We start from the raw sequence: 19,344 nt of genomic DNA on the forward strand, positions 1-19,344 counted from the left end.
GAACGTATACTGTAGCCTACAGTGCAGCCATGTTCAGTCTGGTTTCCTGGAATACCCTTTATTCTCACACTAAGACAGTCAATTTTCTCCATTGTGTCCTATGGGGGCATGGAGCAGAAGCCAGCCGTATCTCCGGCTATTTTCTCTGTTCTTTCTTGTCTGAGGCACACATTCAACACATTCTACATGTGCTTCTACACCTGAATTGTTTGCTGTTTGGGATTTTAGGCTGGGTTTCTGTACAGCACTTTGAGATATCAGCTGATGTACGAAGGGCTATATAAATCATTTTGATTTTGATTTGATTTGATTACATTCAGCTGCTGACCCATTTAATGAATGGATAGCCCTATTAGACATGTCGCTCTTCTCCCTCATGCCTCACCCCTGCCTCCCTACCATGCCTCATCCCATCCTGACCCCTTTCAGATGTATTACTGTCTCTTCCCTCCATCCTCACCCCTGCCTCTCCCTCCTCTCCAGCCTGCCTCACCCCTCATAATAGTCCTGCTGTCAGATATTCATGAGTAATACCCTCATTGACCTCTCCTTCACTTCTACCACCATCCTCCTCTCCTCCGCTGATTAGTGGCAGATATGGTGTGTGTGTGTGTGTGTGTGTGTGTGTGTGTGTGTGTGTGTGTGTGTGTGTGTGTGTGTGTGTGTGTGTGTGTGTGTGTGTGCGTGTGCGTGTGCGTGTGCGTGCACGTGTGTGTGTGTGCACGTGTGCATGTGCCTGAGACAACCACACACCCACAACACTCATTAGAACAGATCAGATACAGTATGCAGACACATACATTTTTCCCATTTTGTGATGCAATCTCCGATTAACTTAGCTGTTGGATGCTGAGTTGTTGTACACCTGGATCTCTCTATCATAGTTATCTATCTTGGAGATCGTGACCATGGATTTACTCTTTAATCATCAAAGACAGATAGACTTGGCCCGGCTCAATGCAGCTCAGTCCAGCCAACCCAATCTGGCTGCATCAACATGACACGGTAGATAATATGAGAGGAATCCTCTCCTTAGATGTCAGGGAATAAAGAGCCATATGGCACAATGCTTTGCTTGCATACGAGCTGAGATTGTCATTATGTGTGTCTGTGTGTGTAAGACACAGTCACCGACTGTGCTGATGGCACAGTATGATTACATTGACGGTCAGTTACTACCTGATTCAGATTTTACTCAGATCAACTTCCAGACTTCCTGAGAGAATATTGACCCGTTCAATAATGTGATCGTTCAGTCATGAAAACAGAATTTAAGAGAGCGAGCTCAGCTCAGCTGCATCAGATAACCAGACACACACAACCACACACACAACCACACACACACACACACAGTTATTATGTATGTCCATCCATCAACACTTTAGCCTTCAAGCAGAACAGAGTCACACAATAGGACTGGGACTGTAACAAGAGAGAATAATTAAACAGTGAACAAAGATATCATGGTATTCTCAGAACCTTCCTTGGTACAAGGTTACTGACAGTCTCTGTCAGCTGAACCCTGGCTGGAGTAAAGGTTACTGACAGTCTCTGTCAGCTGAACCCTGGCTGGAGTAAAGGTTACTGACAGTCTGTCAGCTGAACCCTGGCTGGAGTAAAGGTTACTGACAGTCTCTGTCAGCTGAACCCTGGCTGGAGTAAAGGTTACTGACAGTCTCTGTCAGCTGAACCCTGGCTGGAGTAAAGGTTACTGACAGTCTCTGTCAGCTGAACCCTGGCTGGAGTAAAGGTTACTGACAGTCTCTGTCAGCTGAACCCTGGCTGGAGTAAAGGTTACTGACAGTCTCTGTCAGCTGAACCCTGGCTGGAGTAAAGGTTACTGACAGTCTCTGTCAGCTGAACCCTGGCTGGAGTAAAGGTTACTGACAGTCTCTGTCAGCTGAACCCTGGCTGGAGTAAAGATTACTGACAGTCTCTGCCAGCTGAACCCTGGCTGGTGTAAAGGTTACTGACAGTCTCTGTCAGCTGAACCCTGGCTGGAGTAGTAATGGCGATAATAAAACACTGTGTGACAACATAACAACAAGATGGACAGCTGCTGAGTCTGTAGATCTGAATTACACACATACACACAACCCGACACAGACACACACACACACACACACACACACACACACACACACACACACACACACACACACACACACACACACACACACACACACACACACACACACACACACACCCCTCGGAGCGATTCTTTACCTCTCTCTCTCTCTGATCTCATTAATGAATTAATATTGTCACAGGGAGTGCAACCCCGCACTTACTCAATGGAACTGTGTCTCCCAGCCAATCAGATGGCCTCCCAGTCCTCAGAGCACCATGATCATCTGTGCTTTCAATGACCTTTAACTCTCCCTGAGTTCTGTTTATTATGGTCTTGGATAACCCAAGAATATGAAAAAATGTATTTCAAATAACACAATATGATGAGAACTACATTTTTTTTTACCCTCATTTAACTAGGCAAGTCAGTTAAGACCAAATTCTTATTTTCAATGATGGCCTCGGAACAGTGGGTTAACTGCCTGTTCAGGGGAAAAACAACAGATTTGTACCCTGTCAGCTCAGGGATTTGAACTTGCAACCTTTCAGTTACTCAGTCAACACTCTAACCACTAGGCTACCCTGCCACCCCAGTTATGGTTTCTTGATTTGGGGTTCACTTATATTGGGAGTAGTGCCTTTCCTCAGCCACTGTGTGATATACACTACCTTTTAAAAGTTTGGGGTCACATAGAAATGTCCTTGTTTTTGAAAGAAAAGCTAATTTTTTGTCCATTAAAATAACATCAAATAGATCAGAAATACAGTGTAGACATTGTTAATGTTGTAAATGACTATTGTAGCTGGAAGAGGCTGATTTTTAATGGAATATCTACATAGGCGTACAGAGGCCCATTATCAGCAACCATCACTCCTGTGTTCCAATGGCATGTTGTGTTAGCTTATCCAAGTTTATAATTTTAAAAGGCTAATTGATCATTAGAAAAACATTTTGCAATTATGTTAACACAGCTTAAAACTGTTGTTCTGATTAAAGAAGCAATAGAATTGGACTTCTTTTCACTAGTAAAGTATCTGGAACATCAGAATTTGTGGGTTCGATTACAGGCTCAAAATGGCCAGAAACAAAGAACTTTCTTCTGAAACTCGTCAGTCTATTCTTGTTCTGAGAAGTGAAGGCTATTCCATGCGAGAAATTGCCAAGAAACTGAAGATCTCGTACAACGCTGTGTACTACTCCCTTCACAGAACAGTGCAAACTGGCGCTAACCAGAATAGAAAGAGGAGTGGGAGGCCCCGGTGCACAACTGAGCAAGAGGACAAGTACATTAGTGTCTAGAAACAGATGCCTTACAAGTCCTCAACTGGCAGCTTCATTAAATAGTACCCGTAAAACACCAGTCTCAACATCAACAGTGAAAAAGCGATTCCGGGATGCTGGCCTTCTAGGCAGAGTTGCAAAGAAAAAGCCATATCTCAGACCTGCCAATAAAAAGAAAAGTACAAAATAACACAGACACTGGACAGAGGAACTCTGCCTAGAAGGCCAGCATCCCGGAGTCGCCTCTTCACGGTTGACGTTGAGACTTGTGATGTTTTGTCTCGCCTGAATGATCTGAATCTAGGATTACAGGGACTCTCCGCAACTATTTTCAATGTGCGGGACAAAATTGAGGCTATGACTAAGAAGTTGGAGCTCTTCTCTGTCTGCATCTCTGTCTTTCCATCATTGTATGATTTTTTGTGTGAAAATGAACTCAAGCTTACAGACAATGTCAAATGTGATATAGCGAAGCACCTGAGTGAGTTGGGTGCGCAATTACACAGGTATTTTCCCGAAATGGATGACACAAACAACTGGATTTATTATCCCTTTCATGCCCTGCTTCCAGTCCACATACCGATCTCTGAACAAGAGAGTCCCATCAAAATTGCAACAAGCGGTTCTGTGAACTGCCAGATTTGTGGATTGGGCTGCGCTCAGAGTATCCTGCCTTGGCAAATCGCGCTGTTAAGACACTGATGCCCTTTGTAACTATGCACCTATGTGAGAGTGGATTCTCGGCCCCCACTAACATGAAAACTAAATACAGGCACAGACTGTGTGTGGAAAAGGATTTAAGACTGACTCTTCAATACAACCCACCATTGCAGAGTTATGTGCATCATTTCAAGCACATCCTTCTCATTAACCTGTGGTGAGTTATTCACCATTTTCAATGAGCAAATAAGGTTTTATATGTAAGATGGTTAAATAAAGAGCAAAATGATTGATTATTATTATGTTATTATTTGTGCCCTGGTCCTATAAGAGCTCTTTGTCACTTCCCACAAGCCGGGTTGTGACAAAAACTCACACTCATTATTATGTTCATGTTCATTATGTTATCGTATAGTGTGTGTGGGAGGCTTACAATGGTGGCAAAAAACAACATTTGAGAGTACGCTGACCTTAATGCTATAGGGGGGATACTCAGCTGGAGGTTGAATGTTTGAAGGGGTACAGGACTACAACAAGTTTGGGAACCACTGATCTAGGCTATCTGCTGCCACAAGCTCAGGTGTACAGGGCATGGAACATGGATTATATTTTATATTTTGAAATACAGCTCATCTCTTCAATGTTGAGAGTTATTTGGCAAAGACACTGTAAGTGTTTTGATGCCTCTTTCTGTTACTATCAAATTACTATCAAATCAAATTGTCTTACCTGCATGTGACTCTGTAGGAGGACCTGTTCCCCTCTCTGTCAACGAAATCCTGTCTTTAGGCTAATATTTATTACAGTGGGGCAAAAAAGTATTTAGTCAGCCACCAATTGTGCAAGTTCTCCCACTTAAAAAGATGAGAGAGGCCTATAATTCTCATCATAGCTACACTTCAACTATGACAGACAAAATGAGAAACAAAATCCAGAAAATCCCATTTTTAATGAATTTATTTGCAAATTATGGTGGAAAATGTTGGAAGGTAACGACGGAGGTGATTGAGTCCAGGTGAGTCCAATAATCGCAAAATGATGTGTAATCGTGCGTAATGATGGTGGCAGGAGTGCGCAATGCTGGGGAGCCTGGTGCCCTCGAGAGCCAGGGGGGAAGAGAGGGAGCCTGGTGCCCTCGAGAGCCAGGGGGGAAGAGAGGGAGCCTGGTGCCCTCGAGAGCCAGGGGGGGAAGAGAGGGAGCCTGGTGCCCTCGAGAGCCAGGGGGGAAGAGAGGGAGCAGGTGTGACACATAGGTCAGTGTGTCCAATGACAGGCTCTCTGGCCTACAGACCCAAAATGATCAATGCCTCTTCTCTCTTTTGATTTTGCTTCTATGTGGCTTGTTGAAATGACAAGCTCACTCACATTTGGTACTCTAGGAGCATTGACTTCCTGCCTTGAAATCCTATTCTGCTTTCCCCAATGGTATTGGTATTGGTCCTTACCCCCTTGGTGCGTCCTCTCCTCTGCTCTCCTCTGTCCCCAGCAGCTCTAAATCCAATAGAAAGGGGGGTGGGGTATCAGAGTCGCCAACCACTCGATTCTATTGACCTGGGTTGGCATGTCAGCCACAGTAAAGCCCTCTTGATTGACTCCTGCTTGGATAACATGTCATGCAGCATGCATTAGTAATGGCACAGCCCTCACAGCATTCACAGTGGATGGAAAAAAACATAGAGGAACACCTCGCATTGAATTACTTCTGCGTTCATACCAGCAAACCCTACTTTTTAAGATGAGGTATTAGGGTTCATGTTGAAGTCTGACCCCCTTGTCTGTCCTCCTCTCCGCCGACTTAAACCGTTCATTAAGATCATTTGGATGACCACGTCTTATGCTGAGTGCCACAGTTCAGCTGCAGGGTCGTTCACTTGTATTCCACTTCACAACTTAATTGGCTACTTAAGCGTATCGCATTACTAATGGAGCAAATGTAATATTCCTATAATGAGCTGTACCAGGCCATGCTATTGGGTAACTTGTGTCTTATATTATTCAACCGTATAAGGAATATTATATATTTGAGCCATTTCAATCATTTCCTCAACTCCATGAGGCACAGTACATAGGCCGACTGCAATTTAGAGTTGATAACATGCTTGAAAGGTTGCTGTGTCTCGACACCTTTGTTACTGAAAGATCCAGATCTGTCGATTTTTCCCAGAGCTCCACTAAGATGAGGCTGTTGAAGGCTTGGCAGTGGCAAGGCAGATAAGAGTGGTTCATTCCCCTTGGGTCACGATGAGGAGGAGGGTTTCACTGGATACCCAGACTCCTTGCTCCAGCCAAATGCTACGCCACGCCCACGGGCGTTAGTTTCTTCTCCGTAATGAGTGTAGATCTGAGGTAGTTCCCCGACCCTTCAGCGAATGTGAACACATGTCTGATTGGTCCAGAAACCGATGGGTTGGACCAGAGCCAATATACATGTGAATAAAGCAGAGGTTTGAAAATTTGTCATTGGCTTTGATACTCTGAAACTCTGATCCAATCGCTGATGACTTTGTTTTGTACAATGCCCGTCATGCCCCTTGTCACCACAAAGGACTTCAATGATGGCAGCCTCAGATTAAAGTATGCAGCGAATGACAGAGCAGCAGAAGGATTTATAGTCATCAGGCATTCGAAGGATAGCCCCGAACTCCACTTCTCGCCCTGTCAAATCTGTTGTGTGTGTGTGTGTGTGTGTGTGTGTGTGTGTGTGTGTGTGTGTGTGTGTGTGTGTGTGTGTGTGTGTGTGTGTGTGTGTGTGTGTGTGTGTGTGTGTGTGTGTGTGTGTGTGTGTGTGTGTGTGTGTGTGTGTGTGTGTGTGTGTGTGTGTGTGTGTGTGTGTGTTTGTTAGCAAAGGGCTACTCAGGAGAGCCAGAGCCTGGTTCTCACTTCCTACACTGCACTGCAGGCCAGAGGAAGGCTGTACAATTCCTTCATCAGGAGGCAATTAGCAGCTAACACGCTAGAAAGAGGGAGATCTGTTTAGATCTAATGTGAGCTGAAGTGTCAAGAAAGGGTGTGGGTGTGTGTGCGTGCGTGAGTGTGTGTGTGTGTGTGTGATGTGATGTGAGGGTGGCTCAATGTCACCCTTCAACATCATTGCAGCTTCAGGGAGGAGGGGTTGTTGCTTATTGCTGCGAGTCACAATGTTTGAAATAGTTGTGGTTAGGTCCCTGATAAGGCTCTCAGTAACGGTCGGACTCCGTTCTACCCAGACACATTACTTGTGGACACCTTCAGGCCTTGTTAGAATTCCTTCCAGGGATTCGGAGCTGGATCGTTTTTCCCTCCCCTCCATTGTATTATTGTTGCTCACTTACAGGAGACAGAATGCGTATTTAACCCTATTCGCTTGGTTACAATAACACCTGCACGTTTGATTGAATTTAATTGCTTCACTTAATGAACCCACTTAAGGGCCGTGTTTCATTCACGCTGCTCAATTTGGTAGGATCAGCACCGTTACATGGCCATGTGTGGGCTTCGTTTGTGTGTAATTATGATTAATTAGCGACTGATATGTCTAGCTACAAAGGCACGGTGAGAAAATGCTGGATGAGGGAAAAGTGCTTGTTTGGTTATAATGAGATAGCCGGTGTCTTTCGAAAGAGATTATAGATAAAATTATTTTAAAAAGGAAGAGCAATTTCCCTGGAAACTAGGCCTTGTGTTGTGTTGTTCTACTTTTTGCTAATAACATTGGTTTGGAGAGTGCACAACATGCCGTCTCGTCCCTCATTGTCAATCAGAATTCCATTACTTTGGAGGTCAGAGTCTCCGGTGCTTCAGGCGAGCTGGGTGTAAGCTCCACTCCGCTCGCATCATCGCACGTCTCTGCCGCTTGTCTATTTTGGAAAAGATAAATAAATAAATCAGAGCTGTACAATGTATTCTGTCTCCTCCATCTCAAGGAGAACGTCAAACCTTTTGTCAGATGTAAGAAAGTGTGGGTGGAAGACTGGAAGTCTGAAGTCAGACAAAAAAGGCAAAACCCCAGCATTGATTTTCCCTTTCTTTTTTTCCTCCACTTGAGCACGTTAACCTGTCTGAGCAATGAGCACACAGCCTCCTGGGTAATTTTATGAATAAATATCCTCATGACCTCTAGCAGAGCAGCAGACAGTGGTTGGCTCTCCAAACTCGCCTTGAGCGATAGCCCTTTGAAAGTACCACACGAAAACAAAACATTGCCTAACCACTATGAATATTTAATTTGAGGCAAGGCATAGGAGCAGAAAGAGAAAGAGACAGAGGACAAAGAGTGGGAGAAAGGGATAGACAGAAAGTGAGAAAGTCTGAAAGAGAGAGCGATAGAGAGACTTCCTTTCACTGTTGCACCCATATCCGCAGACTTTACACTAACGTGTGGTGACTAGCATTAATTGAAGACAGGTAGTGAAAGTGAGAGTGCCCAGGGGAGGAGCTTTGCCATGAAATGCATGTTTACAGCATTACTCGCTTAAGCCGTCCCCTTCTCCTAGGGCCTCCCCCGGCACCCGGGGCCTGGGTCTGATTTCCACACGACAGAGCCAACAGCTAAGAGATCCATGGGCCATGGCTCCACACACACACACACACACACACATGCACACATACATACACACAGGGCTGGGAGACCCATGGGCCCACCGCCCGGCCTCTTCTTCATTATGCCAGCAGCGCGTGACGATATCATTTCTGCCCGATGATTAAAATGTCTCCGGTGTTGAGGGGACCTGAAGGTTACAGCACAAAAGGCTCTCCTCTCCATGGAGTCTAAGTCTCAGACCCCCCGACAGTTATAGAGAGAAAGAGAAGAGAAAGAGAGGAGAACAGAGAGGAGAACAGTAAGGAGAACAGAGAAAGGTAGCTGCCTCATCAGAATGTCAAGTAATACAGTTTAACCGGCTCACAACCTCACTGCATTTAACAATTTGGTTATGTAGCATATGCTCAGACAGACAGACAGCCAGACAGCCAGACAGACAGACAGACAGACAGACAGACAGACAGACAGACAGACAGACAGACAGACAGGTAAAGACAGAGAGAGAGAACGACAGAAAGACAGAGAGAGAGAGAGACAGACAGACAGACAGACAGACAGACAGGTAAAGACAGACAGACAGACAGACAGACAGACAGACAGACAGACAGACAGACAGACAGACAGACAGACAGACAGACAGACAGACAGACAAATAGGTGTATATTATCTGTCAAGGCTGCTTGTTGATTCTTCAGTGTGAGGCACATTGTAATAGCGATGTCCCCTGTCGCCACTGCCACCCAACAGCCTTCTGGGTAATGAGATGCAAATCGGGGAGCCTGAGGAAAATAATGACCCATCATTTATGCTGAGCGTGTATACCTGCGGGGATGGCGGCGTCGTTCATCACCCTGAAGCACTTTAGAGCATGATGCACATCAGTTCCTACAACATCACCACAACGCTACAGCGCTGCACGTTCCCCCCGACATGCCGCGCCATAATAGGTTTAATAATGGGCACCCATATTCATGCAGGGGGGACGGGTGATCTTATAGGCCTTCAGAAAAGAGGGAGAGAGAGAGACGGAGAGGAGAGAGAGAGAGAATGAGAGAGACATAGCCAGGGACAAACATGACGAGAAAGCGTTGTGGCCCTAATCGGTGGGTGACGGCGAGGCGGCCTGAAATCGGAGCATGAGGAATCAGCCATTCCTCCACCGCCACAGCAGATGAGCGGAGAGCTGCTGAGATAGATCAAAGTCGGCTGATTGGTTTAGGAGTGTTGTTCCTTGTGAGTCCTCATATTTATCTGGTGAATCAGGCTTAGCGTTTTTAGAGCTGGCGCAGTGAGTCGTGGTGGAGGGATTAACACTGCCAGCTGTCACTGCAGTCTCTCACCATGTTGTTAGTGTTAGGAAGGGTAGGCTGAGCTGTCCCTGGCTGATCATTCCTCAACAACACCCTCCACACTGCTCCTAATAGAGATCTGTTCCCAATAGAAATACATATATATATTGTTGTTCTACCACATATGCAGCCATGATAGCAACACCAATCCATAAACTGTAGCCCTGCTCACAATAGAAGGACATTAAGAGTCACAGTATTTTCACCTGATATGAACCCATCAGAGCAACACCAATTCACATGATTCCTTTTCATGTCGTTTTCATGTCGTGTTTAAAGCTGACAGTCTTGGGAGGCTCTTCCTGTCTCTACATGGTACATCGCTGAGTAATGATATTCTTTGAAATAATGGTATTTTTCAGAAAGTCAATCCAAATGAAACTGCTGTCAATAGTTTTTGGAAGTATGCCTTCTCATATTGCTGTAGAGACATGAATAGTGAGAGCTGAGTGACGACGACTCTCCTCTCATCTGCGAAGGGTGAGGCCGCACGTGGACACCAACACATACATGATATTACCTTGCGCACACAGTCCCAGCAGAGGAGTCGAGTTACCTCCCAACGCCAGTACTCCAAGTCAACACTACCACCTCCATTTCTCTTTCTCCTAGGATGGATAGAGATCACAGTGTATCGCAAAACGCAATTGCAACCTCCTTGACTCGTTGCAACAAAATCAATGCAAGCTGTTTTTAGACTTCCTCTGTGTCAAGTGCCATTGTCAGGATTAGAGATGCGTACTTGGCATAAAGTTTGTATGTCCCCAGTGGTCACTTTGAGTATTGACTAGACATGACTATGTTGTTGTGCTGTAATATTACAATTGTAGGTGGTTGAGAATAGGAATTCGCTAGTTTGTTTATGTGAATGCCTGAGCCTCTTTTAAAGACCTATTTTTTTTTCTTTGCCAAAATAAGAGTGGTCCTGCTCTTTAACACCCTTGAAGCAGCTGATGTGTACAAACTCAGAGAGAGAGAAGTGGGGGGGGGGGGGGGGGTGACTACAAATCTCCCCTCCCCGGTTTGTTGAACAATTCCACTAGACTTGTTTCATTTAGTCTCTCTCTCTCTCTCTCTGATCTTTCTCTCTATCTATCTCTCTCTCCCCTTTCTCACATTCTCTCACTCTCGCTTTGTTAAATGTGACCTTGCTGCAATTACACTTCCTCCAGTGAGACAATTATAAATAAGTCATCTTTCATGGCAGAAGAAAGAGGGAAAATAATGATGCAGACTCTTTTGAGGAATCCTTGGCGCTGTGTGTGCTGTTTGAAGTTGTTCTCCTGAAACTGAGAATACCTCTGTCTCTGTTTCTGTGTTCACATGCAAATCATCCTCAAGGAAACCCTGCGCTTCTGCACTGTCCAAATACTTACTCTTTATCCCCTCCCTCCCTGCCTGCCTCCCTCCCTCCCTGCCTCCCTGCCTCCCTCCCTGCCTCCCTCCCTCCCTCCCTCCCTGCCTCCCTCCCTCCCTCCCTCCCTCCCCCCCTCCCTCCCTCCCTCCCTGCCTCCCTCCCTGCCTCCCTCCCTCCCTCCCTCCCTCCCTCCCTCCCTGCCTCCCTCCCTCCCTCCCTCCCTCCCTGCCTCCCTCCCTCCCTCCCTCCCTCCCTCCCTCCCTGCCTGCCTGCCTGCCTGCCTGCCTCCCTCCCTCCCTGCCTCCCTCCCTCCCTCCCTCCCTCCCTCCCTCCCTCCCTCCCTCCCTCCCTCCCTCCCTCCCTCCCTCCCCCTCCCTCCCTGCCTGCCTGCCTGCCTGCCTGCCTGCCTGCCTGCCTGCCTGCCTGCCTGCCTGCCTGCCTGCCTGCCTCCCTCCCTCCCTCCCTCCCTCCCTCCCTCCCTCCCTCCCTGCCTCCCTCTCTGTCATGCTCTTTTCTTTCAATCCCACATTTTAGCTCAGGAATTGAAAGTGAAAATTCCACAGGTGTTGATTTCTCTTTTCTCTGTTCTTCTTCCTCCTCGACAGGTGCAAGTGTAACCTTCACGCCAATAGTTGTGTGTTTGACAAAGAGACGCTAAATTGTGAGTGTGAGCACAACACCACGGGGCCGGACTGTGGCCGCTGTAAGAGGAACTACCAGGGAAGGACGTGGAGCGCAGGCTCCTATCTACCCATCCCCAAGGGCACGGCAAATACCTGTGAGTAACCAACACACACGCACAGGAATACACATGCACAAATATATTCACACATGCACAGAGACACATGAACAGATGCAGATTTATATTATGAACACATAATACAGATACACACATATATGCACAATATATTTCTCGCAGGTGCAGGTATTCGCACTCATGCTCTGAAGCACCCACAAATTCACACACCTCATGATGGTCGTGCTCTCTCTTTCTCCCTCTCTCTCTCTCTCTCTCTCTCTTTCTTTCTCCCTCTCTCAATCTCTCTCTCTCTCTCTCTCTCTCTCTCCCCCTCTCTCTCGATCTCTCTCTCTCCTCTCTCTCTCTCTCTCTCTCTCTCTCTCTCTCTCTCTCTCTCTCTCTCTCTCTCTCTCTCTCTCTCTCTCTCTCTCTCTCTCTCTCTTTCTCCCCCTCTCTCTCTGTCTCCCTCTCTCTCATCAGGGGGTGGATGTAATCCAGAGGTCTTCGTCTCTTTACTACAACAGATCCCAGATCCCACTCTAACCCTAGTCTCCTTCTCATCTTTTCATCCCCTCTACAACATCTAGCTGCTGCACTAAACAAACCACAGTGTATTCATGTCATTCTTTCACAGCTTTGTATTTGTACACTGCCTTTTCACAACAGAAAATGGGGTCTTTCTCCCTCCATTGTTCTTAACAGGTCACATGCTGGATGTCTGATGTGAGGCTCATGGCGATGGGGCTAAAGGGGCCAAGGATGCCAGTAGCCTGCACAGACGTGATGTAATGCAGCTGGTTATTCCAGCTCAGGGAGATTCTTTAGGAAAATGTTTGTGTGTGTGTGCGTGTACGTGTGTGTGTGTGCGTGTGTGTGTTTTTGTGTGTGTGTGTGTCGAGAGTGGCAGGAGCTTCCTTCTTTAGCACCCTCCTCCCCTTCTCCCCTATAAGCCTTGTTTGGCCAGACGTAAGGTCTGTTTGTGTGTGTGTGTGTGTGTGTGTGTGTGTGTGTGTGTGTGTGTGTGTGTGTGTGTGTGTGTGTGTGTGTGTGTGTGTGTGTGTGTGTGTGTGTGTGTGTGTGTGTATCCAGAGTGTGGCAGGAGCTTCCTTCTTTAGCACCCTTCTCCCCTTCTCCCCTATAAGCCTTGTTTGGCCAGACGTAAGGTCTGTTTCACATCTAGCAGGGAGGAGTTGTAAATGAGCCAAGATCAAAGTATTCAGAGGCAGACGTGTCTCCCATGGACACACACACACACACACACACACACACACACACACACACACACACACACACACACACACACACACACACACACACACACACACACACACACACACAGGTGGCAGATGCTTCCTTCTGTACCCCCCTCCTCCGCCATAAACCCTGTTTGGCCAGACGGAAGCCAGCTAACGCTGTCAAATAAATGGCATATGCCTCCGAGACACACCTTATAGGGCAAGTTGCCATTTTAACATAGACAGGGGGTTACTGAATACCCAGAAGAAAAGGAAGAGAGAGGATCATTCTTGCCAAGGACATGTTGAAGGCACAACCAGTCATATTTTGATGCTGTTGGTGATGGTTTGATTGTGTTGGCATTTCTGAGCCTGTAGGGTTTATCATAGGCAGGTCTGTTATTGCGTTGGGCTGGATGTTTTTCTCCATTAGTGATCTCTTGGCTGCTGGGTGATGATGTAAAAAAAAAGTATTCTCCCTCCCAGGTGGAGAGAGTTATGAGTCTTAGGGAGTGTTAGCAAAATGGTCATTCTGAGACTGAGATTGACAGCACATTATTAAAAATGCCAATGTGGATGGGTGTGTGTGGACTCACACAAACATACACGCACGCACAGGCACACACACACACACACAAACACACACACACACACATACACACACATGTTCTCTCTCTCACCCTCATGATAAAAGACAGTCTTACCTTAAAGTATATTATTATACTTTATGAAAAAATCCATAATGCAGTAATACTGTGAGGTCTAAGAACGCGTGCCCTTCCCTTTGGAATAAAGAAAATGCATGATACTAACAGAAAAATCTCCTTATGCTGTGTGTAATTTCAAAAGCAATCACAGACAATTTCACAACTCTATCTAAATGTCCCTCCAACCTATCGAGCATATCGCTATCCTATACAGAGAAATTAGTCAAAATCAAACATTTCATTAGGATGTAATTTATTTTTATGATACACATCAAGTTGTGTGAAATGGTAACGAGATCGATGATTCATGTTAGAGGACGGTGATACAGTGGATGATCCCACGCGTATGTTCCCGTGTTAAATCTACAGTCGACAAAGGAAAAGAAGAAAAGCTTGTTCTTTCTGACCGAGTGAATGAGGGAAAGTGATGGAGAAAGGAAGGGACGGGTGAGATGGAGGGATGGGAAGTGGGCATCACTCTCTGTCACGGATAACTCTGCCTTCTGGGGCCTCGGAATATTCTCTCTCTCTCCCTCCCTTTCTCCCTCTCGCTCTCTCTTTCTCTCTCCCTCTTACTTTCTCTCTCTCTCTTTCTCTCTCCCTCTTACTTTCTCTCTCTCTCTCTCTTTCTCTCTCCCTCTTACTTTCTCTCTCTCTCTCTCTCTTTACTTCTCTCTAACCCCTCTTTCCGTGTGTCAGTGAAGAGAGAAGGAGAGGGATCAGTTGGAGAATTACCCATGGCAGTTCATTCTTCTAGGGCGAGGGGTTTGCAAGGAAGAAAGATGGAGGATAGTGGTGTAGTGGGTCTCAAGCCTTTCTTCCTCAAATGGTGGAACTAGACAGGAACTGAAAAGGTTAGCTTGGTGAGCTGTGAAAACTGTGACGACTGTTCTAGAGGCAGGTTACAGTGTGTAAAACTGCACTGAGTGTACAAAACATTAGGAACAGCTTCCTAATATTGAGTTGCACCACCCTCAGAACAGCCTCAATTCGTCAGGGCATGGACTCTACAAGGTGTCCTAGGCGTTCCACAGGGATGCTGGCCCATGTTGACTCCAATGCTACCCACAGTTGTGTCAAGTTGGCTGGATGTCCTTTGGGTGGCGGGCCATTCTTGATACACACACAGGAAATGTTTGAGAGTGAAAATCCCAGCAGTGCTGCAGCTCTTGAAACAAACATCTACTAACATACCCCGTTCAAAGGCACTTAAATCTTCTGTCTTACCCATTCACCCTCTGAATAGCACACATCCATGCCTCAACTGTCTCAAGGCTTAAAAACTATTATTTAACCTGTCTCCTCCCCTTCATCTACACTGATTTGAAGTCGATTTAACAAGTGACATCAATAAGGGATCATAGCTTTCACCTGGAGTCACCTGGTCAGTCTGTCATGGAAAGAGCAGGTGTCCTCAATATTTTGTACTCTCAGAGGCAGTGAAATGTTAAACATGTATGTACTATATCATTACCACATTCCACATGTCTAACCATTGTTAGGTAACATTGTTAATGGATTATGTTGTTATGTTGAACGTCCGTAAAACCACCATGGGAGTGTCCAAGCATTCAGATCTATCCACAGACAATGATAAGGAGATCACTGTTGTCATGGATACACCTCAGGTCTAAAGTAGACCGTTTGAAATGATGGCCTCTTGATAGCCGTACCGTAAACACACCATCGACGTTATAGCCTTTTTCTCAGGAACCACCCCCCACATTTAAAACAACGATGGTAAGTACAAATCATGTCTATCAGGCTCTGTATTGCATCACACTTCCCTGCCTTGTGGTCCGTGTTGGACGGCAGGTCTGTGGTCAGCGAAACGTGCGGTCGTGCCAAACGCTCCTCGGTCATATCGAACCCACCTCTGATCTCTAATTCCTCAGGATTAGGAGCCACATGTAAAGCTTCACATCTTGCCGAGAGGAGTTGTAAATGAGCTCAGATCAAAGTAGTCAGAGGCAGACGTGTCCCCCATGGACACACACACACACACACACACACACACACACACACACACACACACACACACACACACACACACACACACACACACACACACACACACACACACACACATCCCCGGGTGGATTTGTAGGGATTCCTCTACTCCTCCTCCGTGACAGACCCTGGTCCGTGGGGAAAGGCAAGCCAAAGCCGTCTAACTGATATCAGCTTTTATGTGACTTATTGATTTTACCGCTTTCGATTTTAATGCCACCAGAGGGGGTCAGAGTTTAATAGGTTAGCACTGAATAACTCTCTGTTACAGTAGTCTTTCCTATCTGGGTAAAGTACACTAGTGTGCTAACAGGATCAAGGAAGATTTGTCCCAAGCTTGATCATGCACTGTATTGTACGATGGATTCCGGGGGTGAAGTTTCAATAAGTGCAGATCTGGAATCAGCCCCTACCCCATACGATGGGCTCTGTTGAGGAGACACAGTAGTCATGCAGCTTTAACAGATACCATATATATGTCTTATAACAGACTTACCAACCCCTAACCAGCAATACTGTAGCATGTATCTGGAAGAGGTGACAGTCACAATAGGAGCAAACCATTCTGCTTCTCTAATTAGTGTACAATAAATTGCATACCAACCAGATGTCACAGTGGTGTTATTCACTGTTGAATCCAATGGTGTGGTTCAGCATGATGGCAATAAGAGATTAAAACGTTTAAGTGATAATGCCCGAGAAGCCGGTTTTCGGACGACTTAACAACATTGTTGTCACGGCCGTTGCAAGAAGAGGACCAAGGTGCATTCCTTTTATTATTATGACGCCGACCAAAACAATAAACAATCCAAAAACCAACCGTGAAGCTAAAGGCTATAGTGCCAACAAACAAAGACAACTACCCACAAAGACAGGTGGGAAAAAGGGCTACCTAAGTATGGTTCCCAATCAGAGACAACGATCGACAGCTGTCCCTGATTGAGAACCATACCCGGCCAAAACAAAGAAATACAAAACATAGAAAAATTAACATGGAATGCCCACCCAAATCACACCCTGACCAAACCAAAATAGAGACATAAAAAGCTCTCTACGGTCAGGGCGTGACAATCGTGCCAATATATCCTCCAAACACCGGCTTTGAGGATAATATCACTTAAGCGTCTTATTCTCTTATTGTTAATACCCTATTCAAATAGTGATTGACATATTTTCATTAAAAACATTATTTTGATGAATTTATTCATGCTATTTCATCCTTCCACAAGATATATTCCTGACACAAATCTAAGATTGCTACCCGTGCCAGCTGGTTCGTTCTACTGGTTCAGTTGCAAGAGACGCGAGATCCAGTCGTTAAGTATTTTTGTTCTGTATCTATGGACGCGACCCAGTCGTTCATTCTAAGTGTTCCATTGCCATACTGGCTGGCAAAGTTATTTTCCCTTGCGTGCTAGATTGCCAACTACGGCTAACTTACAGTCACGTCAAACAGCGCAGACAGAATAACAGCAAAGTAGCTGCCTTTGCGTTTGTTTAAGCTGTTTTCTAGTGACATTTATTTGGATACATGCATAATAATGAGCTAATGATGTACGATTTCACCTGCCATAAAAAAAATGTGGTCTTTCGTAAGGACACTTTTGTTCAGAGGAGCTAGCCAATAACACCGCTAACACAATCACTTCATACTGAAAAGACTGCACTTTGTTAGGCAAGTCTGTTAAGAACAATGACGGCCTAGGAACAGTGGGTTAACTGCCTTGTTCAGGGGCAGAAGGACAGATTTTTACCTTGTCAGCTCGGGCATTCGATCCAGCAACCTTTCGGTTACTGGGCCAATACTCTAACCACTAGGCTACCTGCCATCCCTTTCAGAAATTGTGTTTGCGAAAATGCATTATGACACCTTTCTGTTTTCTCAGTGACACTAAATTCAGCATTTTAAGCACACGTTTTAAGCATGTTAAGTGTATTCCAGCTGAACGAGTCTGACCACAAGTCAGAGACCACTATGATGACACACCAATGCGTTTGATGGATCATTTTTGTCTTCTTCTAATGCCTCTTAAGGGAAGTAATCCAAAAGTAAACGTTCCTGAGTTTGGACAATCTAAAAGTTATGTTACTGATTACAGTTTTGGACAGGTAACTGTAATGGATTACATGGCAAAACAAGTCAGCCAAAATGTAGATTTAGAAGGAAAATACACTGGATTTAATAAGTGACATCAATAATTGATCATAGCTTTCATCTGGAGTCCCCTGGTCAGTCTGTCATGGAAAGAGCAGGTGTCCTTAATGTTTTGTACTCTCAAAAGCAGATTACAGATACTTTTTCACAACCATAAAAACAGTGAAATGTTAAACATGTATGTACTGTATCATTACCACATTGCACATGTCTAAGCATTGTTAGGTAACATTGTTAATGGAATATGTTGTTAAATTGAATGCCTGTAAAACATGTATACATGGCAAAACAAGTCAGCAAAATGTAGATTTAGAAGGAAAATACACTATTGTTTCCTATGAATCTTTCCACACAGTGGGATCCACACAGATCAACATAAACCACCTATAACATGTTGGCTGATACTATATTTCCTGCTGCTGTCAGTGGTTGAACGCAGTCTGGCCCTGTTGAAGCAGCCAGCCCAGCCTGGTCCTGAGCCCTAGCTGCTATAATGAAGGGTCTCTGCAGCAGCGTGACTGGAGTGGTACCATGGATACTGTAATTAGTGATACCTAAAGGCCTAGGTGGCCATTGTGTCTACACAGAGATGGGAAGAGAAGAGCTCTCCGCTCCCTCTTTCCCTGCCTCCCTCGCTCCCTCAATGTCTCTCTCCCACTTCACCACCCCACTCCCTCTCCTCCCTGCCTCTCCCTCCTTCCCACCCTGCATTATTTAATTATACAGCGTTCTAGTTCTGTATCCGAACACCCCATCCCTCTGTTCTTTATCTTCCCTCTCCTCTTTAGGTGTTGATGCTTTACTCTATTTCCTCTCTGCTATTTGCATTGTCTCCTGACTGCTGATCCTGTTCCCACTCCTCTATTGTCGTTTCATTCTCATTCTCTCTCTCTTTCTCCATTCTCTCTATCTCTTCCTCTCTCCCTTTCCCTCTCTCCCTCCCTCCATTACCCCCCCCGAGACCTGGCTTGTTTACTTTGCCTTTCCAACATCTCGCTCGCTGCAGCTGCGACGGTAATCTTTCTTTCAAATATTTGTTTCTTCCGTCTCAGGATTCTGTCTCTGTGTGCCTCATTCCCGGAATCTTAACTGTGCCTCCGAACTCGGCACACATGCACTTTACCACTTGCCACCTTCGATATAGATCTATTCCCCTTTCCCCCACAAGACATTTAGATGTAGGCGGTCGAGTGTTGAGAGTGTTCAGGATGGGGGAAGGCTGGAATTCGTCTCCAGAGGAATTCAATCAAATTATGTCTGC

General features: G+C 45.6%; 1 protein-coding gene across 8 annotated transcripts in view; it reads left to right on the plus strand.

Moving 5' to 3' along the window:
* Window positions 1-19,344, plus strand: part of LOC118377445 (netrin-G1-like) — a 241,735-nt gene that overhangs the window by 124,733 nt on the left and 97,658 nt on the right. For all 8 annotated transcript variants that reach the window (XM_052483368.1, XM_052483372.1, XM_052483367.1 and 5 more), the window contains exon 4: window positions 11,843-12,015. In XM_052483368.1, the coding sequence (XP_052339328.1) occupies window positions 11,843-12,015 (173 nt within the window). The remainder of the gene's footprint in view (window positions 1-11,842; window positions 12,016-19,344) is intronic.

This window comes from Oncorhynchus keta, chromosome 28 (genome assembly GCF_023373465.1).
Source record: "Oncorhynchus keta strain PuntledgeMale-10-30-2019 chromosome 28, Oket_V2, whole genome shotgun sequence".
In the NCBI taxonomy this organism is placed as follows: domain Eukaryota; kingdom Metazoa; phylum Chordata; class Actinopteri; order Salmoniformes; family Salmonidae; genus Oncorhynchus; species Oncorhynchus keta.